This window comes from Oncorhynchus clarkii, chromosome 5 (assembly GCF_045791955.1).
Source record: "Oncorhynchus clarkii lewisi isolate Uvic-CL-2024 chromosome 5, UVic_Ocla_1.0, whole genome shotgun sequence".
NCBI lineage: Eukaryota > Metazoa > Chordata > Actinopteri > Salmoniformes > Salmonidae > Oncorhynchus > Oncorhynchus clarkii.
The window spans coordinates 82,152,767-82,173,947 of NC_092151.1; the positions used below are offsets into that span (position 1 = coordinate 82,152,767).

Sequence of the window (21,181 nt, forward strand, 5' to 3'; positions counted from 1 at the left end):
GGAGTTTTTACCCTGTTCGATATGCTGCTGTAGTATCTGACTTCATGATATCTGTGACTTAAGCCTTGTTCACACTGCAGGCCTTAATACTCAAATCAGTTTTGTTTTTCAAATCTTTTTTGGACTAATGACTGTCCAAACAGCAAGTTACAAATGACCAAATCGGATTTATGTGTGTTCAGACAGCAGTCGTTTGCTGACAAGTCTACGCTAGTTGTCATAGTAATGAAGGGTGTGTGCGCAGTGGTGTAGACTGATTGGTGGTGCTTGTGCTTCCTATCATTCAGAAGTTATGTAGCAAGCTAAGGTGACAATGCCTGCTATGGACATTTCTCAGTTGCTTTGATGTTCACAATCATAGGGTAAGAATAATTTTAAAGCCTTAAAGAATAAGATCATCCAACTTTCAAAATGAGTCCTAGCTAGCTCTTTTGCTTTCTAGCACATTCACTCATTTGTTTGTAAACAATTAACAAGCTAATTAGCTACCACATGTTATTTTCAAACTGGCAACAGAGTGGCTAGCAAGCAACAAGATATACCAAATAACAATCTAAAAAACACTTGAGGGCAAATAAATCGGATTTTGACCTTCAGACACAAGTCACATGGCCAGGAATCAGATTTGTATCAGACTTCAAACCCCCTACAAAGGTGGTTTGAAATGTGGCCTGAAATATCCGATTTCATGTGCTTTTTGTCTGTTCAGAATGCAGGAAAAATAACAGATTAGAATTGGATACGCAAATAAATAGGATGAGTCACTTCAAAGTGCCAATGTGAACGCGGCTAAAGAGTCCGACCTCACTGAATCTCATGTACGGGTTCACTGCATCTCGTCTCTTTATATTAAGATCTGTTTCAAGACAATAACATCTTTCAATAAGTGTCCAGTATTATGGCTAACTGCTTTATTGTGACACCAGTAAAAAGGAGTGAGTTTGACAGAGTGCATTAGTCGTGCCCGGAGCCACTTAGTAGCCCCTGTAATTACCTCTGAACATGCTGGCTAATGAGATGTGACACACACCAGCCGGTGGCCCAGATGAGGAGGGAGGCTGAACCAGAAATGCAGCCGTCGGCTTAGCCCAGCTTACTGTAGTCACTACAACTCCTGAACCCATTATTGTACGTGAAAACCTAACGTTACCCGGAGACTGAAGCCCTGACTGAACTGTCAACAAAATATTTGACAGTCTGGACATCCAACTGGGAGGGGTCAGGAATCTCTGGACAGAAGGCAGTTGTAGCCCAAAGTTGTGCTCTTACGGCAGGTCAGAGAGACTGTTTAAGAGACTGTGTCGTTGGCGGAGAGTCTTACTAGGGAGAGGAGGTTTTTTGGCTGTGTCTGGGCTGGCTAACAGGTCACCGTCCTCGGTATGTGTCAGCACGCAAAACGACAGCAGCTGAGTTGTCTCACCCTGAAGGAGCAGGTCTCGATCATAGCCAGTGACAGAGTGATCGAGAAGCTTGAGATGTCCATCCTGTCAAAGGTTCGAGAGTGGGTGAGGATGAAAAGAGGCAGCAGGTACAGTACTGTATGTTGTTTACAGGTACAGTACTGTATGTTGTTTACAGGTACAGTACTGTATGTTGTTTACAGGTACAGCACTGAGGTCTATTGAAGACTGCTCTTGACTGGCCCAAAATTCAGGCATTATATTCTAATATAACTCTAAACACTGTAACGATTTGTCTTGAGATGGACATTGGTTTGTTGCTGTTCATGAAGTGCTATATTTCAGTCAGCTAATGTTCACTGAAGTTTGAATCAGATGCTGGGAAGTGTTTGATTGGTATGAATAGAGCAGGTGGTTATTGTATTTCAGGTATTGGAATGAGTTGACAATGTTCTTACCACTCCAGACCCCATGCATACAGCATACTGTATGTAATATGCTGTGCCATATGGAGGTGGGAGTCATGCTTGGACTAAGCCATGATGTAGCTTAATAATGATGTGATGTCATAATAATCCCATAGTTTCCACCACCTCAGCACTATATTCTCCTGGTAGATAATCTCGTCCCTAGGCTAATAGCCCAAGAGTCTGGTGAACGACATTGCTATCCTGGAGAGAGCATATGGAATCACTTGTTATTGTTTTTCTGTCTCTATCTGTAGTGGCATGAAAGGAAGCCTGAAGCCTTTCCTTTTAAGAAAGCAACAGAATCTCCTGGAGGAGTAACCAACCACAGCTGTTTTAGAAGCCAGTGGTGGAGGGTGTGGACTGTGGAGTTCTACAGTATAGATGCAGATCCTAACCACAAACACATATGGGTGTGCTGTGGAGCCGAACTGCATTGGTGGAGAGAAGTTTGGTTCTGTATACCAACATGACAAGGTATTTCTACAGTCCATGTCATTGGTCTGGTGTAGGGCTGTTGATGGTCATGGAATTTTGGATGACAGTAATTGGACAGCCAAATGACCACTTCACCGTAATAACTATTTGAATAGCCAAAAAAATTTAATAATAATATTATTATTATTATTATACAAAAAAATGTGACTACACATTTTCTCCTCTCTGCTACAAACTGCATGTGCTGCCATAGAAATTGAATATATAGAACAGGCATCCCCAGTCATGTCAATGATGGCATGATGTTGGGTGGACTGCTGTAAAGTGTAAAATATGTGCTATGATTTGTTGATTCAACTCAACTGACATTACAAACAATATATTCCATTGCATGAGCCACATCAGTAACATAATTTAAATGAACATTCTACATTAACATGGAAATTATTGCATCACAATACCAGACAGCCATTGCGAGTGTACTCATGGGTTTACCAGTCAAATGGCCAGGGTTAGAGGTTCCAAGCCCTTTCTATTGATTATATTTATGTGTGCTGCTGCATTGTGGGGTGCGTTGCCTTGGCAACCGAAGACCCAGTTGCTTGTTTCTGCAAGGCGCAACAAAACAAAGATGATTTAGTATGAAGAATTTTAGAAACTGCTTCTCCAACGGAAGTCCCCTATCACAGCTTTAGGCGATGTCATGGCGACGTTGGCTAACTAAACTTGCGCGCAGAATCACGTCATTGGATCGAACAGTTGTGTCACGACGAACTGCGCATGTGCATGCCATCAAACGAAAGTCACTTCTTCGGTAAAGTTGTCTTTGGCTAAAAGAAAAACGTGTCAGTTTCATAAAGTTGGAGTAATAACATGTTTAGCTACTTAAGACATGGGCTGGAATGTAGGTCGTGCCTTTAGAAATCGAGAAAATGAACAACTAGGGAATCATTTTTAACTTACCAAACCCTGGTCGAGTCTGCCAAGTCTGCTTCACAGGAGTCCCCGGAAGTATCACGATGTTGGACCTCGGGGTTTAGAAACTCTGAACAAATGTCCATGTTATGGCCGAAACTGACTCAATTGCATAAATTCCCGGCGGTCCCATCTTCAGTCAGCTGTTGTTTTATTTATGGCTAAGGCGGTTATTTTATTTTCATGATGGTCTTCATCCATACACGGTAATTGTGCCAGCTTGAGTGCCAGTCTGTTTGTGCTATCATGCCAACTCTTGTCATGCCATGTTTGGCTTGACAATGATAGCAGTTGTCATGTGTACAAACAGACCTGAATGGGGCAGTACTCTGAACGTAACTAATCCTTTTGCTTTTTTCTATCATATCGTATGTGTATATTTGTTGTCAAGTGGTGGTTGTTGTTGTTGGCTTTTAATGTTGTTTTATCCTGAATTTCCTCTGATATTAGTTTATGTTCCTAGACAGTCTGATCACGCACACACACACAGAGACTATGGGCTATAAAGTGTTCTTCTCGTTCTAGGATGGAGACGTCTTGTCTGGAGTTGGCCCTGGAGGGGGAGAGGCAGTGTAAGGTGGGGAATTACCGTGCCGGGGTATCCTTCTTTGAGTCGGCAATCCAGGTTGGCACAGAGGACCTCCAGATCCTCAGCGCCATCTACAGCCAGCTGGGCAACGCCTACTTCCACCTGCAGGAGTACAGCAAGGCTCTAGAATACCACCGCCACGACCTCAACCTCACCAGGTACACAGCACCGCCTCGACCTCACCAGGTACACAGCACCGCCACGATCTCACCAGGTACACAGCACCGCCACGACCTCACCAGGTACACAGCACCGCCACGACCTCACCAGGTACACAGCACCGCCACGACCTCACCAGGTACACAGCACCGCCACGACCTCACCAGGTACACAGCACCGCCACGACCTCACCAGGTACACAGCACCGCCACGACCTCACCAGGTACACAGCACCGCCTCGACCTCACCAGGTACACAGCACCGCCTCGACCTCACCAGGTACACAGCACCGCCTCGACCTCACCAGGTACACAGCACCGCCTCGACCTCACCAGGTACACAGCACCGCCTCGACCTCACCAGGTACACAGCACCGCCTCGACCTCACCAGGTACACAGCACCGCCTCGACCTCACCAGGTACACAGCATCTCCACGACCTCACCAGGTACACATCATCAACACGACCTCAACCTCACCAGGTACACAGCATCGCCACGACCTCAACCTCACCAGGTACACAGCACCGCCACGACCTCAACCTCACCAGGTACACAGCACCGCCACGACCTCAACCTCACCAGGTACACAGCACCGCCACGACCTCAACCTCACCAGGTACACATCATCAACACGACCTCAACCTCACCAGGTACACAGCATCTCCATGACCTCAACCTCACCAGGTACAAAGCATCGCCACGACCTCAACCTCACCAGGTACAAAGCATCGCCACGACCTCAACCTCACCAGGTACCAAGCACCGCCACGACCTCAACCTCACCAGGTACACACACTTAGCAGGACCTCACTCTGACCAGGTGCACACTACCGCCATGACCTCACTCTGACCAGGTGCACACTACAGCCATGATCTCACTATGACCAGGTACACAGCACCGCCATGACCCTTAGAACCTAAGGTCTGCCCTAAGCCACTGCCTTTATTCAAGTGAAGACGTCATAAGACTAGGCAAGTAGAGGAGCTATGCTGCCCTTGAAAACTGGTCCAAGCCGAGGTTTGTTAAGCTCTTAAAGGTAAATGTCTGAAGAAATGAGAGCTTGGAGCTAGGGAAGTGGCATGGCACTGTAAATCGTTGACATGTCTAAGATTCTGTGTGGGGATGTGATTTCTCTCCAGAACCATTGGAGATGAACTTGGAGAAGCAAAAGCCAGTGGTAACCTTGGGAACACTTTGAAGGTTTTGGGAAGGTTTGATGAAGCAGTGGTCTGTTGCCAAAGACACTATGACATTACCAGAGGGATGTATGATAAGGTGAGTACAAGTAATATACTGTGATTGTAATGAGTAGTAGTCATCAACCCTGGTCCTGGAAAGCTGAAAGGTGTGCTGATCGTGGATCCAGCCCAACACTAAGACATCTGATTCAAACATTCAACCAAAACATGGTTAACTGGGATTTAGTGATAGACTGGAACGAAAGTGTGAATACCCAGGACTCTCCAGGACTAGGGCTGGTGACCACTGGTGGTGGCCATAACAGGCAGCTTGGTCCCTCACAGCTGAATAGTTCGGGAACTAGAATAACTGAGGAATAGTTATGTGCTGATGTCTAGAATAGTTTGATGCCCGACCCCTGTGTTTGTGTGCTGGGTAATGTATTTTAAGTGTATAATTACAACGTTGGTTATATTGGTCTGTTCCTGTGTGGTGGTGCCTGTGTGTGCATGTAGGTTGGGCAGGCCCGAGCGCTGTATAATTTTGGCAACGTTTACCATGCCAAGGGGAAAAGCATCTGCTGGACTGGAGCAGAGCCAGGAGAAATCCCTGAGGAGGCCAAGGTCGCTCTGAACAAAGCCACAGAGTATTACGAGTGAGTTAATCAGTTGGTTTCTAAAATGGAATCTGCCCATTTAAAATGTGTCAATAGATACATGTGACTTGTTAGTGTGTTACAATTAAAAACATATCTATGATGGCGTCTGCTGAAAAATAAGTCAGAGATTTTACATTAAATGACAGTCTGAATAAATAGACTTTTGTAAATGTGTTACCTTTTTATATATTTTTTGTGTGTTTCTGTTTACCATAGATTCAACCTTTCCATTGTGAAGGACTTGAGGGATCGGGCAGCACAGGGGCGGACCTATGGTAACCTAGGTAACACACACTATTTGCTCGGAAACTTCCAGCGAGCTGTGGTGGCCCATGGACAGGTACATACCCTAACTTAGTGGCATCATAGAACCTGACTTGCATCCATAAAGAGTCAAGGTAATAGATTATAACAGTATGCTTCCCAAATGGCGCCCTATTTACACTATATAGGCAATAGGGGGCCATTTGTGACGAAGGGATGGACATCCCTGTGTAGATAATGTTGTATTGCATGATCTCTCCGTTATTATGTAGAGGTATTGAGAACCTGTAACCAATGACCAATCTGCTTCTTTAACTTATTGTTGTAGCGTCTCCTCATCGCTAAGGAGTTTGGGGACAGGGCGGCTGAGAGGAGGGCCTACTATAACCTAGGCAACGCATACATCTTCCTAGACCAGTTTGAAGTGGCGGCTGAACATTACAAGTGAGTAGTAGATTACTAAACTCACTTCCTTAATCAGCGGCCCAGTGCTTTTTCAGACACGCCCGTCTAGTGCTCTCTAGTTGGTCCACACTTGTTTGACAGATGTTTGCTAACTCTGGTGCAACTTTGGTGGAACGCATCACTTCTTACTTCTGAGATGTTTGTTTTTGTTGTACATTGTCCCTTTCCAAATTAACTTGATAAACTTAATAAATAAACATGAGTGAGGGCAAGCAATGAGAAGATAAGGAGTTTTAGTGAGATGAAAATTATAAGGAAATATTGTGTTTTTGGCAGTCTCTGCCCACAGCTGCCTATAAATTAGGAACAAGCAAGACTAGGTTTTGGTGGTGACTGCTTCTTACTCACCCTCTGACCCTTGACCTGTTTGTGCCTCTGCCCTCCCCCTCTACCCAGGAAGACTCTGCAGCTGGCCATGGTGCTGAAGGATAAGGCTGTGGAGGCTCAGGCCTGTTATAGCCTGGGGAACACCTACACACTGCAGCAGGACTACCAGAGAGCCATCGACTATCACCTCAAACACCTTATTATCGCACAGGAGCTCAAGGACAGGTACACAATATATACAAAAGTATGTGGACACCCCTTCAAATTAGGGGATTCGGCTATTTCAGCCACACCCGTTGCTGACAGGTGTATTTAAATTGAGCATATAGCCATGCAATCTCCATAGACATTGGCAGTAGAATGGCCTTACTGAAGAGCTCAGTGACTTTCAACATGGCACCGTCATAGGGTGCCACCTTTCTAACAAGTCAGCTAGAGCTGCCCCGGTCAACTGTAAGTGCTGTTATTGTGAAGTGGAAACATCTAGGAGCAACAACGGCTCAGCCGTGAAGTGGTAGTCCACACAAGTTCACAGAAGGGGCCTGAGTGCTGAAGAGCGTAAAAATCGTCTGTTCTCGGTTGCAACACTCACTACCTCTGGAAGCAACGTCAGCACAAGAACTGTTCGTCTGGAGCTTCATGAAATGGGTTTCTATGGCCGAGCAGCCGCACACAAGCCTAAGATCACCATGCACAATGCTAAATGTCGGCTGGAGTGGGGTAAAACTCGCTGCCACTTTTGGTCATGTAGTGTACATACACACACACAGTTTATCATCTTTACCCTGGACACACATGCTTTGTTGAACATGCTCAATGTGATCACAGTAGTGAAGTGTTCTCTAAATTCATTGGGGCTCCTCTCTCTGTTTGTGCAGGGTTGGGGAGGGCAGAGCGTGCTGGAGTTTAGGAAATGCCCACACAGCCTTGGGGAATCATCAGAAGGCCATTCACTTTGCTGAGAAGCATCTGGAGATATCCAAAGAGGTGTCTATTCACTGCTACTGGTCAACTGTGTACTCCTCCCAATCTAATGCATGTTATCAGTACCTGTTATCTAGTCACACCTCTTTCTGCTGCACATCGGAGGAACTACATGGAAATAACCTGCTCATTATTATCCAATAAGTCACAACTCTGCAAATTCCCTATGGATAAAATAACTGAGGGGAGGGGCGATGACAACAAAACCTCAACTCCCTATATGGGCACATTATTCCCTTGCTATGTTTAAGTTATGTTCTTATGTAGTTAGTTCTCCCTCTTCTCATCCTGTATCTGGTCCAGACTGGAGACAAAAATGGTGAGGCAACAGCCAGGATGAATATTGCAGACCTGAGGTTAGTGCTGGGTCTGGGTCAGAACCCAAGCTCAAGCCTCAACACCAACAACAGCTCTGTTCTGACTGAGAACCACAGGACGCAGGATACCTTACCAGGTAAGTCCCTACAGGCCTACCTACCTGTAACATTATTATAAACTATATTTATTGAGTTTAGTTTAAATAAAAATGGTAGAGCATGGCGCTTGCAACATCGATCGTGAGTTTGATTCCTACTGTAGATAAAACGGTATGCTAAATGCCATTTATTATTATTTAAAATAACCATTATTCCATTTATACTCATTATTCTGAACCTTACACATCTGTAGTTCGGAGTCAGTCGGTGCAAGCCTGGCAAAGCGACACGAATGCCTGTTGATCCATATTGGAGAAATACCAACCTCTGATGTTTGTTTCAGGTGTGAAGTCAGAAGGAAGGAGTAACAGTATGGAGGACTTGGAGCATATAGGACTGGGCCCTGAGAAAACTGTAGAAGTGTGTACAAAAATATGTACAGTACACATGCATATTAACACTCACATAGGCTTAGGAGCAGAAATGTCTCTCATCAGTCATGTTACAATTGTATTGATTTATGTAAATGTTTTTATTGATTGGTTATATAGCAGCAGTGACATCTCAACTAAACTGCCAAGACACCACCAATCACCCCCTGCCCTCTGTGTTGTTTCATGTACTGTCTGCCATTACCACAGAACTGGGACGAAGATGTATTCAGGCCTTCTAACCCTAAATCCAGCATGGCCAAGGCCTCCTCCAAACTGTTCTTCATCAACCGGTTCAGAGGGAAGAAACACAAGAAACACAGCTCTCCTACCAGAGATGGGGTCCTCCAGGACACCAGCAACAAGCCCACGGCCCGAGAGATGGACACGCATAAGTCAGGAGTCAAGGTAGCTTTAACCTTGGAGATATGTCTTTACATAGAAATAATAGAATTGGTCTGGCTATTATTTTAAATTCTATTCCTATGGCTTCAACAGCCTACTGTGGTTTCAGTACAGTAGATCCATAATGTGGTATATCCAGTCTATTGTTTCATGCTCGCCTTTGTCACAACAAACATCAAAGACTATTACTGTCTTTTCTGGTTGTTTTAATGGGTGTTTTGTTGATCTTTTCTCCTGTAGATCGGATGTTCTGACACTCTGGGTGACGATGGCTTCTTCGACCTCCTCAGTCGTTTCCAGGGCAGCAGAATGGACGACCAAAGGTGCTCCTTATTGGACGGCGAGAGCCGTCTCTCCGATCCCTTCTCTCCCTGTACTACCCCGCCCGTAGCCATGAGGAAATGTGAGTTACCCCGGCCCCCCTCTGCATGCCACACCCACCAATGTTGCACTTGGTGACCTAAGTGTCATCCAATGCCTATCCATGCCTGTTCCTTATTCGGGGATAGGAGCTCATGCACTGGTTATTTTACTCCTTGTTAGATTTTTGTGGTTATGATAAATAAAACATGTTTGGGAAACAGGTTGCTTTGGAGAAGTGGATTTCAGGCTAAACTGAAACTACTCCTTCCTTCCACTCATTCTATCCTCACCTCTTCCACCTCTTGTAGCTACTTCCGCATGCGAGGCCAACCCGGAGCCTGGGCATTACCTGGATCTGCGGGACAGCTCACAGGGCAGTCGACTGGACGAGCAGAGAGCCAGCGTGGGCAGCAGCCTCCCCGGTCTACGTCTCAGCACCTCCGATCAGCCCATCAGGCTCCACCCCATGCTCAGTCGCCTGATGACCAGTGCTGACCAGCCTCAGGATGACGACGTCTTCTTTGACATGCTAGTCAAGTGCCAGGTAATCAAGACAGCCTATTTTTGTTGGTTCTCTGACAATGAAGTTAGTATAAGCCTGTATTTGCTTACATAATGAATTAGCACCTATTGTAAAGATGAATGGTAACTTATGTACCAAAGTTATTGAAAAAGACTTGCTGATTTGAGATCACAATCCGGTCTATCCCAATGTGCTTGTGTAGGGTTCAAGACTGAATGACCAGCGGTGTGAAGAACCCCCTCCCTCCACTAGAGGTCCTACTGTCCCAGCTGAGGACTTCTTTAGCCTTATCCTGCGCTCCCAGGCTAACCGGATGGACGAGCAGCGGGTCCCACCACCACCCCTAAGCTCCGACCCTAACCAGCCCATCTCGGACTGACCAGCTTTTGTCTACTTCTACCTATCCTCAGCTTCTCTCAGCACAGAAACCAGCACACAAATGCATTCCTCTACCAAAGCCCTAACTGAAAATGGATCTACCCCACCACACTACTCTAGAAATCATGGAGTCCTAATGTACAGACTTATTATTCTGGCAGAGATTTAACTTTTTTTTTTTTTGTTATGTTGACTGGGCTCCTTTCAGCCTCTCTCAGTGTGCAATAAACTGACAATTTAACAGATTTTTCATAGTTAAACTTGTTTTAATTGCATTTTTATTTTGTATCATTTGTAAGCTTATGTTGATAGAGTTAAGAAATGAGTAAAATAAATTGTACAGGTCTGCAATGTTTTCTACTTCCGGTGTATGCCCACCTTGAGGAAATAAAACCTAATTTTAACAAAAAATTATTTGCATTTCCGTGTCCACTCCAATTCAACCCTTGCTCGTGATTAGATGCCAACTGCCCTTTGGGAATCCAACTAAAATGTTGCAATCTACTGGGCTTGGGAAATATACATTTAGGGAATAGCAACTTTTTTGTGCTATTCATTTTATTAATGTTGCCATCCCATGTCTTTGAACAAATCATGTTTTGATATTTACAGTACATTCAAATAATCAACATTCATCAGTGCATATCATTGTGGTCATCAACTTTAGTACATTAACAGGCATCTTACACAGTAACAGGTCTAACCTCAACCCCAGGCTCAATTGCTACTGCATCAAGTTAACTGGTGAATAAGAGGACAATGTTTTGCTGGGCTAAACTGTACAGTAAAGTGCTGGTCATGGTTGTGTGTAAGGTTTCTTACTAACCTCAGACCGATAAAAGGTCCACTATGGCTCAGAGTCTATTGATTCAGAGCTCAGCCTTTCTCGTGAGTCCTTGCATCTGGGGGGAAAACAAAACAATAACAGGTTAGTTGAAAGTTACATTTGTTAATCTTTGGACTGAAAGAATATGTCACTTCACACAACCTGTGTTCAATCATTGGTTTCTTTAAGGGTGATGTCAATTATATTTCAAGTAAACTGATTTGGAATTCCGGAAGTTTACTTCCGGAATTTAAATGTAATTGACCCCCAACCCTGGTTCTGCTGTGGTCCAGAATTCAAGACTCAGAACATAATATTTTAGAGGTAACCTCTGAGCCTGTTACCAACCCTTAGTAAACTTTAGTAAAAAAATTGGACCAGATACAATGCTATTTTACAGTAAAAAAACAGACTTTCAACAAGCAAAGCACTTACACAAATGATTGGCTGAGAGAAATTCATTAAAATGATTGTGGGGGCCGTTTTGTTAGATTTCAGTGCGGCTTTTGACATTGTCGACCATTGTCTGCTGCTGAAAAAAGGTATGGCTTTACACCCCTTGCTATATTGTGGATAAAGAGTTACCTGTCTAACAGAAAACAGAGGGTGTAATGGAAGCCTCTCCAACATAATCCAGGTAGAATAAGGAATTCCCCAGGGCAGCTGTCTAGACCCATTATTGTTTTAATTCTTTAAAGCTAGTAAAGCTAGTGTGCCTATGTATGCGGATGACTCAACAATATACACATCAGCAACACTTAAAGAGCTGCAGTTAGTTTCAGAATGGGTGGCAAGGAATAAGTTAGTCCTAAATATTTCAAAAACTAAAAGCATTGTATTTGGGACAAATCATTAATTAAACCCTAAACCTCAACTAAATCTTGTAATGAATAATTGTTGGAATTGAGCAAGTTGAGGTGACTAAACTGTTTGGAGTAACACTGGATTGTAAACTGTCATGGTCAAAATATATTGATACAACTCCCGAGTGGTGCAGCGGTCTAAGGCACTGCATCTCAGTGCAAGAGGCATCACTACAGTCGCTGGTTCGAATCCAGTCAATCACATCCAGCCGTGATTGGGAGTCCCATAGGGTGGCACACAATTGGCCCAGCGTCATCTGTGTTTGGCCGGGGTGCCTACCCCATCATTGTAAATAAGAATTTATTCTTAACTGACTTAATTTATTCTTAACTGACTTGCCTAGTTAAAATAAAACAGCTAAAATGGGGAGAATAAAGCACTGTTCTGCCTTAACAAGTTCTACAGGCCCTAGTTATGTTTAAATTATTAATTTCTTTGCCCTTTTTCACCCCAATTTCGTGGTATCCAATTGTTTTTAGTAGCTACAACTCCCGTACGGGCTCGGGAGAGACGAAGGTTGAAGGTCATGCGTCCTCCGATACCAAGCCGCACTGCTTCTTAACATAGCGCGCACCAATGTGTCGGAGGAAACACCGTGCACCTGGAAACCTTGGTTGGCGCGCACTGCGCCCGGCCCGCAAGGATATCCCTACTGGCCATGCCCTCCCTAATCCGGACGACGCTAGGCCAATTGTGCGTCACCCCACGGACCTCCCGGTCGCGGCCGGTTACGACAGAGCCTGGGCGCGAACCCAGAGTCTCTGGTGGCACAGGCGCCACCCGGGAGGCCTTAACCACTGCGCCACCCGGGAGGCCTGGCCCTAGTTATGTTACTGGTCAGTCGTGTGGTTAGGTGCCACAAAGAGGGACTTACAATTGGCTCAGAACAGGGCAGCATGGCTCTGTACACGGGGAGCTAACAACGATATGCATATCAATCTCTCATGGCTCAAAGTGGCGAGATCGACTTCATCACTACTTGTTTTTGTAAGAAGTGTTGTCAAGCTGAATGCACCGAGCTGTCGGTTTCAACTAATAGCACACCTAAGTCCAGAACAGACTATGGGAGGCGCACAGTACTACATAGAGCCATGACTACATGGAACTCTATTCCACATCAGGTAACTGATGCAATCAGTAGATAAAAAAAAAAATAGATACAAATATACCTCATGGAACAGCAGGGACTGTGAAGAGACAAACAAAGGTACACACACGCATACAAGCGCTAGCACACGCACTCTACTCACGTACATTGTAATATTGTTGTATGGTAGTATTATACATTCTGTATATTAGATATGTAGTTGTGTAATAATGTTATTTCATGTAGTGTTTTACAGTGCCTTGCGAAAGTATTCGGCCCCCTTGAACTTTGCGACCTTTTGCCACATTTCAGGCTTCAAACAAAAATATATAAAACTGTATTTTTTTGTGAAGAATCAACAACAAGTGGGACACAATCATGAAGTGGAACGACATTTATTGGATATTTCAAACTTTTTTAACAAATCAAAAACGGAAAAATTGGGCGTGCAAAATTATTCAGCCCCTTTACTTTCAGTGCAGCAAACTCTCTCCAGAAGTTCAGTGAGGATCTCTGAATGATCCAATGTTGACCTAAATGACTAATGATGATAAATACAATCCACCTGTGTGTAATCAAGTCTCCGTATAAATGCACCTGCACTGTGATAGTTTCAGAGGTCCGTTAAAAGCGCAGAGAGCATCATGAAGAACAAGGAACACACCAGGCAGGTCCGAGATACTGTTGTGAAGAAGTTTAAAGCCGGATTTGGATACAAAAAGATTTCCCAAGCTTTAAACATCCCAAGGAGCACTGTGCAAGCGATAATATTGAAATGGAAGGAGTATCAGACCACTGCAAATCTACCAAGACCTGGCCGTCCCTCAACTTTCAGCTCATACAAGGAGAAGACTGATCAGAGATGCAGCCAAGAGGCCCATGATCACTCTGGATGAACTGCAGAGATCTACAGCTGAGATGGGAGACTCTGTCCATAGGACAACAATCAGTCGTATATTGCACAAATCTGGCCTTTATGGAAGAGTGGCAAGAAGAAAGCCATTTCTTAAAAATATCCATAAAAAGTGTTGTTTAAAGTTTGCCACAAGCCACCTGGGAGACACACCAAACATGTGGAAGAAGGTGCTCTGGTCAGATGAAACCAAAATTGAACTTTTTGGCAACAATGCAAAACGTTATGTTTGGCGTAAAAGCAACACAGCTCATCACCCTGAACACATCATCCCCACTGTCAAACATGGTGGTGGCAGCATCATGGTTTGGGCCTGCTTTTCTTCAGCAGGGACAGGGAAGATGGTTAAAATTGATGGGAAGATGGATGGAGCCAAATACAGGACCATTCTGGAAGAAAACCTGATGGAGTCTGCAAAAGACCTGAGACTGGGACGGAGATTTGTCTTCCAACAAGACAATGATCCAAAACATAAAGCAAAATCTACAATGGAATGGTTCAAAAATAAACATATCCAGGTGTTAGAATGGCCAAGTCAAAGTCCAGACCTGAATCCAATCGAGAATCTGTGGAAAGAACTGAAAACTGCTGTTCACAAATGCTCTCCATCCAACCTCACTGAGCTCGAGCTGTTTTGCAAGGAGGAATGGGGAAAAATGTCAGTCTCTCGATGTGCAAAACTGATAGAGACATACCCCAAGCGACTTACAGCTGTAATCGCAGCAAAAGGTGGCGCTACAAAGTATTAACTTAAGGGGGCTGAATAATTTTGCACGCCCAATTTTTCAGTTTTTGATTTGTTAAAAAAGTTTGAAATATCCAATAAATGTCGTTCCACTTCATGATTGTGTCCCACTTGTTGTTGATTCTTCACAAAAAAATACAGTTTTATATCTTTATGTTTGAAGCCTGAAATGTGGCAAAAGGTCGCAAAGTTCAAGGGGGCCGAATACTTTCGCAAGGCACTGTAAATGTAATGTAAGTGCCTTAATGTGCTTGGACCCTAGGACGAGTAGCTGCTGCCTTGGTAGCAACTAATGAGGATCCCCAATAATTACAAAATGTCACTAAGTTTGTCCTCACCTGGGGAAGCAGCAGGTGAAGGAGCCAGACTCCCCCTCTAGCCGGTAGCGTCCTGAGGTGGGCAGATCTTTACACTCAGACATGAAACAATGCAGCTCCGACACTGGGCTCCCTTCCTGCTGCTGTTGCTGCAAGACAAACGATAGGATTGTTCTGGTGAGGAAATGTTTTTACTAGGAATAGTGTTGTAACCAAAAGCAAGTGAAATGTTATAATAACAGAAGTGCATATTCGACCATCAGATCTAAATATTAGGCATGGAAATCTGTTAAGGTAAGGGTTTAGTTTAGACATATGGTTAGCAAATCACTATCCAGAACTATTCAATATCTGCCGGCTGTACACTGCCTATAATGAATCTTAACCTTGATGGTGTCATAGGTATCAGTGATAAGGGTGATGAAGAGGCTGAGTATCATGTAGATGAAGAGCGAGACGAAGGTGTAGAGGTAGACTCTGCTGAACAGCCACACCAGGTAACTCTTCTGCTTCATGTACTTGAAGGTGGGATACATGTCATCTCCGTTGATCAGCGAGAACAGGCACTCTGATACTGTGTTCAGGGTCCGGAACTAACAGAACAAAACAGACAAAGTTATGGTAAAAACACATTTAAAAAAACAAAGAAATCCAGTTAAAGCCTCCTTTTGCTGTTAAAAACCCCTGGCACTTGTGTGGTTGAGTGATAACACTCCCAACAGGTTGTGGGTCCAATCCTCGTTTGATCTCCTACCTTCTCATGGTAGGGCCCGAGCACGATCCAGCCACAGAAACAGTACCCCAGGTAAATGATTCCGGCACAACCGATGAACCGAACCACATTTGGGAAAGCTGCTCTCAGGGTCAGGATGAGAATCTAGGAATAACCAATCACAATCCACAGATCAACGGAATTCCTATGGAACTCACCCAGTATTCCACTTAAAAAAAACATATAATATGTCTTGTGTGAAGCATCAAGGTGTTGAATTCAACACGAGTGTCCTACATTGTACTTCTTGAAGTATCCCATGTAGCGTATGACTCCGATCCAAACAAGCATTGTGCCTGTTCCGAGAAAGATGCTGCAGACATCATAACTGGTGAGAATCTAAGAGAAAAGCATACAAATTAGACTAATAATATTTGTGTAATGTGTGAAGGCTAATGCAAATAAAATGTCACACACACACCTTTGTCTGGATTTCTATTTTAAGAATGGAACCGATGATGGTGAGTGTATCACTGGCGATGATGAGAATATACCAGCCGTTCAGAAACTCCAGCCTATCGGACCATGGAACCTTCTTCCCCTGACGGACTAGGCAGAAGTCTGTGTACTCCTGGAAAAATGAGGCGGATACAGACAGCTTTACAGAAACAAGCCATAACACACAAAAACCACTCACCTCACTCACCATTCACTGTTGACAATACTGCCCTGCAAAAGTGCAGTGCCTACGTAATTAGACAGACAGCAATTTCTGGTACTTCATGACATATTCTGATCGACTGGCTTGTTCTTGTGTCAGGAAACTAAATACCACATTAATCAGATAGTATACCTGGCCATAACAACAGATTAAAGTTTTTTTTAACCAAATTCATAGTTACTGCACTTTGCCTTTGTAGGGCAGAATAGTAGACTTACAAACTGTAGCCGTATCCCGTTGAGCACAGAGCGTGTGCAGAGGGCCAGAGAGGTGATGCAGGTTACAATGATGAGACAGTCAAACAGCAGTGGGTAATAGATGTTCTTGGGAGCTGGGGAGAGAAAACTAAACTAGAACCTTGATTTATAAAACACACCATTTCAAATACAGATAGCTCTAAAATGAAAAAGGAAAAGCTAATGATTATACACTGAACATACAGGCCCCGGTTACTTTCCAGTCTCTACATTCATTTATGTCAACGTCATTGTCCAGGTCGACCTTCATTCTGCCACTGTGGGCTTGGTTGTTGAAGGTTATCTGTTAACCAGAGAAAGATACACAGCTTTTAAATATGGAAGGATGCGAGTTAATGTTTAACTGGCCAAGTCCTAGCTAGCATTCCAGTCACACCTAATACGTTTCTCAAGTTTCAAACAATTAACTACCAACTTTGAAGAAAACAGTGGAACTTGAATGGATAAAAATGGGAAAAAACTTCTAAATGCAGAGAACATTCCGTCATACTGGGAATAGGTCTATAATCTGCCTAGCCAATAAGTGAGGTGAGGTAGAGAAACAGCCTGGAGTCAGATGACATACCGTGACATCAAAGTCATAGCAGTTTGGCAGCTCTCTGTTTCTAACTGTTTGTAGGTTTATGGCCTTCAGAGTGAACTTGATCTTCACATTCAACAATCTGCAAGTCAAAGATAAATACAGTATCGTAATCACGGACAAGTACAACAACCTACATTTAGGACAAAAACATGAGGGACTCAGTTATGAATATTATGTCATGTGTTTGTTTAAAAAGCTGTCACCCCACACCCATGTACTATAAGCAAAAAAAATGGTTTTTGTTAAAAGTATTCAGTTCTATTACTTATGATTATGCATTGAAAAATTCTGATACCTTTTGAAATGCACAACGAAATTCAACAGATCATCCTCGGTTGTGCTTCCCATGGGGAATGCTGGAACAATCTCAAGGCATTCTGTTGTGGGGTAAATAACCAAAAGGTGACTTTTAAAAACCTTCAGCAAGAAAAAAAAAAACTGAATTTAAAAAGATTCCTATTCAAAACCTCCTCAGTCCAAATCATAACATTCTGTTCAGACCATTCTGATAAAGTGATTAAAGCATGTCGAACATCTTAGACTTGCCTGGCTACTCAAACTCCTTACTCTGGCCAAACGATACACCCATGGCCATTAGTTTCTTCTCCGCATTGAGTCTGGATTGGAATGGCTCTCCAACGATTTCAAGAATGGAAATCCATTCTAGACCGTCTGATTGGTCCCAGAACACACGTGTGTAAAGCAGCGTTTTTAAAATGTGTCATTGGCTTTGATACTCTGATTGGTTAGAGATGATCCAATTGCTGATTACTTTGTACAACACCGCTCATTTTGATGTCACCACAAACAACTTCAATAATGGCAGTCTCAGACTGACGTATGTAGCGAACAATAGAGCAGTGGAAGAATTCAGTTTGAGTCGTCAGGCAACTCTTACACACCACTGAAAGCTAAACTGCAAATTACATATAGCATACAGCGACCATTAGCCTACCAGTTTCAATCTGTGCGTCTATATCAAAGGTCTCATTGGCTGGTGAAATGCTTCCATTCCTGTAGAACTCTTGGCACAGAGACAGAGGGGAATAGGTGTCCCCCTTCTTCTCATAGGCATGGTTACCAACGGTGATATTTCGCAGACGGGAATACTACAATTAGGACATAAAAGAATGACAACTGTAACATTAAAAAGTAAGCAATCACATACTGTATTTACAGGCCGCAGTTGCAAATGAGAACTTGTTCTCAACTAGCCTACCTGGTTAAATAAAGGTGAAATAAAATAAAATAAAAAATGTTTGATTGACAAGGGATGACATGAATACTGCACAATTTTAACACTTGTCCCCCCAATCGCCCCTTCCTTGATACATGTGTAAATACTGGACTCTAAATTGTGCCTTCCTGTATTATACTTGTGCTAAAAGTGTTTATTCTATTCTACTGAGCCATTTACTTTATGTTCATATTGTTTTATTTCTTATTGTTGTTGCATTTTGGAGAAGGAACCTCAAGTAAGCATTTTGTTGGACAGTGTATACCATGTGTATCCTGTATATACATACGACTAGTACAACTTGAAAATGTTGGTGAACTATCAAGCTATGACAGAACAGAAGTTGGAGGCTAAACACAAATAAAAATAAACAGACATTGGGTAGGTATTTCATTGGAATCATGCTCCATAAACACTACCTTTACACTGCAATAAGCCATCAAAAATGAAAGGAGCTAGGTACCGTACAAAGTCCTCTAAGAGGACAGAACTATACAAGCTACTTTACCTATAAAACTCAACCAATGATTGACAGTAATGTGACAAAACAAAGGAGTAAACCATTGTGCTGCTTGACAATCACATGCCATTATGTCACTGTCAACTGTTCTTGAGGATGCAAAATATCGTTATCTAGGTGGTGGGACTAGGGGGAATACACCTGGTAAACAGTATTTTGAGTTCTCGGGACACAGAGTCTCACAGGATGATGAGGGAATGGTCAGAACTAGCTTTTGATTTCCAGGCAACAAAAACTGGTTACCATCTCACAGGTTTGACCTACTGTCCTCAATTAGAAACCAAAGGCAATACAGAGGAGGTATCCCTGTATATCATTAATTTCCAATCACAGTTTATATTTGATAGAATGTGATAGCAGCTGTTGACTGGCCTTACCTTATCGACTATGTAAGAGATGTGTTCATACACCTCATCCTGCCTGTACACAGCATAAGAGTCCCCACGGCCATCCACGTAATCTTTGAGGAAGAGATGCTTGAATGTCATGAGGTTCTCCTCTTTGAAGGTTACCACCATCTGATTGCTTAGTCCAAAAGACACCAACTGGGAAGAGAAAAGTTATTAATGACACACAGAGGATGCATTCCAACAAAATGCCATATATAGTGGCTTCCATCACTATGTATGAAAAAGTTGGTGACCACTGTCAATGAGTACTGGGATATGGCCTACATCTGGTATAGTTGGGATGGTTTAAAACTATGACACTGCTTATTCGCGTGATCAGGAAATGGCTGTGTCTGGCTCTCTTAATTTATTTATTTCTATGTTGGGTCTTTCTAGGTTTGGATATGGAATAGTTCAGAACTAAAAAACAAAAAAGTACCCCGTCTCTGTTGACTGTTTGCTCATTGGTCAGTACCTGGATGGTAATAATGGCGATCTTGATGATCTGGAGCATCAGTTTCCATGGTTTCCGTCCGCGGGCTTTGTATTTCTCACAGGGGTTCATGAAGAAGTACTTGATCTTCCTCCTGAGGTTGTCCGCTGTCTCCTTGTCCTGATGCTGCTGGTTGTCTGCCCAGGCAGCATGCCCATTTGGCTCGTACACAGAGCTGTACAAACCACCCGAGTGCTCCATCTCTAAAGGAAATAGAAACAATACGTGTTTAATCATAGATTATATTTCTATTCCCATTCTAGTGATTCTATTTGTGTTCAACAGTGTTCACTTTTACACAATTGATAGCCAGACTCTAGACAATTCACAAATCCTTTCCAAACATGCTGTGGGATAAGATCCTGCTCACCAGGCAAGTGGTTTACTTTATCTTGATAAATAGCCTAACTTAAATGCTGTGCATTGTGTCTGTTCCTCATTCTTGGTGACACTGACACCTGTAATTGTGTTGTTCTAGTTTGCACACCCAGGTGAGCAAATTGGACAAGGACACCTTGCAGAAATTATGTGGCACTGGCAAGATTGGCATTTTACGAATAGGCATTCAGTTTGTTCAACACGGTATGTGCGTTGTGTTTACTGGTAGCATATCATCATGACATTGTTTCGCTCTCTGTACATTCGTTCTGCGTTTGTCATCATTCATTCTGAAAGTAAGTTAGCGGAAGACAATGAGAGAATGGGTCAGGTTAGCTCGCTTTCTTACCTGAGCTTTGACCCGAGCAGTGCTGAATAACAAACCGCATCTCACATTCTGACACATGATCACTTTCCACCATTTCGCTCAACAACACAAAAACAGCACACTAAGCATGCAGCATAGTGGGGGACAAGCTAAAAAGTATGCTACCCAACGTGCCCAACTGGACCCGTCCCGAGCACACTTGACTGGGATCAATCATTTGAGAAATGGTCCTGATAGGTTCCTTACCATCTACTTTTGGTTGCTGGCTAATTGGCTGTTATTGATGTCAGTTGATGGATGGTCAGTCACATTTGCGATCCAAAATGTATCCAAAAATGAGTCCCCAGTCCACTTGAGATGGGATACAGTAGTAACCAGTATATCCGAT

The 21,181-nt window shown here is 43.4% G+C and overlaps 2 protein-coding genes across 10 annotated transcripts in view; one reads left to right on the forward strand and one right to left on the reverse strand.

The window, feature by feature from the left end:
* Window positions 1–10,834, forward strand: part of LOC139409454 (G-protein-signaling modulator 2-like) — a 32,598-nt gene extending 21,764 nt beyond the window's left edge. For 2 of the 9 annotated variants that reach the window (XM_071154628.1, XM_071154624.1), the window contains exons 2-14: window positions 3,806–4,027; window positions 5,170–5,305; window positions 5,725–5,864; window positions 6,084–6,207; window positions 6,460–6,575; window positions 6,993–7,148; window positions 7,802–7,910; window positions 8,211–8,361; window positions 8,667–8,743; window positions 8,965–9,162; window positions 9,400–9,562; window positions 9,831–10,066; window positions 10,248–10,834. In XM_071154628.1, the coding sequence (XP_071010729.1) occupies window positions 3,807–4,027; window positions 5,170–5,305; window positions 5,725–5,864; window positions 6,084–6,207; window positions 6,460–6,575; window positions 6,993–7,148; window positions 7,802–7,910; window positions 8,211–8,361; window positions 8,667–8,743; window positions 8,965–9,162; window positions 9,400–9,562; window positions 9,831–10,066; window positions 10,248–10,424 (2,004 nt within the window). In that variant the 5' untranslated portion in view covers window position 3,806 and the 3' untranslated portion in view covers window positions 10,425–10,834. Of the gene's footprint in view, window positions 1–1,139; window positions 1,529–1,959; window positions 2,345–2,746; window positions 3,487–3,805; window positions 4,028–5,169; window positions 5,306–5,724; window positions 5,865–6,083; window positions 6,208–6,459; window positions 6,576–6,992; window positions 7,149–7,801; window positions 7,911–8,210; window positions 8,362–8,666; window positions 8,744–8,964; window positions 9,163–9,399; window positions 9,563–9,830; window positions 10,067–10,247 lie in introns of those variants that run through there. The other 7 variants (XM_071154623.1, XM_071154621.1, XM_071154629.1 and 4 more) reach the window with 7 other exon arrangements.
* Window positions 10,835–10,949: 115 nt separating this feature from the next.
* LOC139409457 (mucolipin-3-like) lies at window positions 10,950–20,942 on the reverse strand. The gene is made up of 14 exons (XM_071154630.1): window positions 20,815–20,942; window positions 20,070–20,290; window positions 19,583–19,750; window positions 18,404–18,557; window positions 17,744–17,825; window positions 17,431–17,527; window positions 17,049–17,148; window positions 16,827–16,939; window positions 16,369–16,518; window positions 16,185–16,286; window positions 15,930–16,052; window positions 15,562–15,768; window positions 15,197–15,324; window positions 10,950–11,325 (listed from the first exon to the last, which is right to left on the reverse strand). The coding sequence occupies exons 1-14, from the start codon at window positions 20,885–20,887 to the stop codon at window positions 11,271–11,273; spliced, it is 1,773 nt and encodes a 590-aa protein (XP_071010731.1). The 5' UTR covers window positions 20,888–20,942; the 3' UTR covers window positions 10,950–11,270.
* Between the last annotated feature and the right edge of the window lie 239 nt (window positions 20,943–21,181).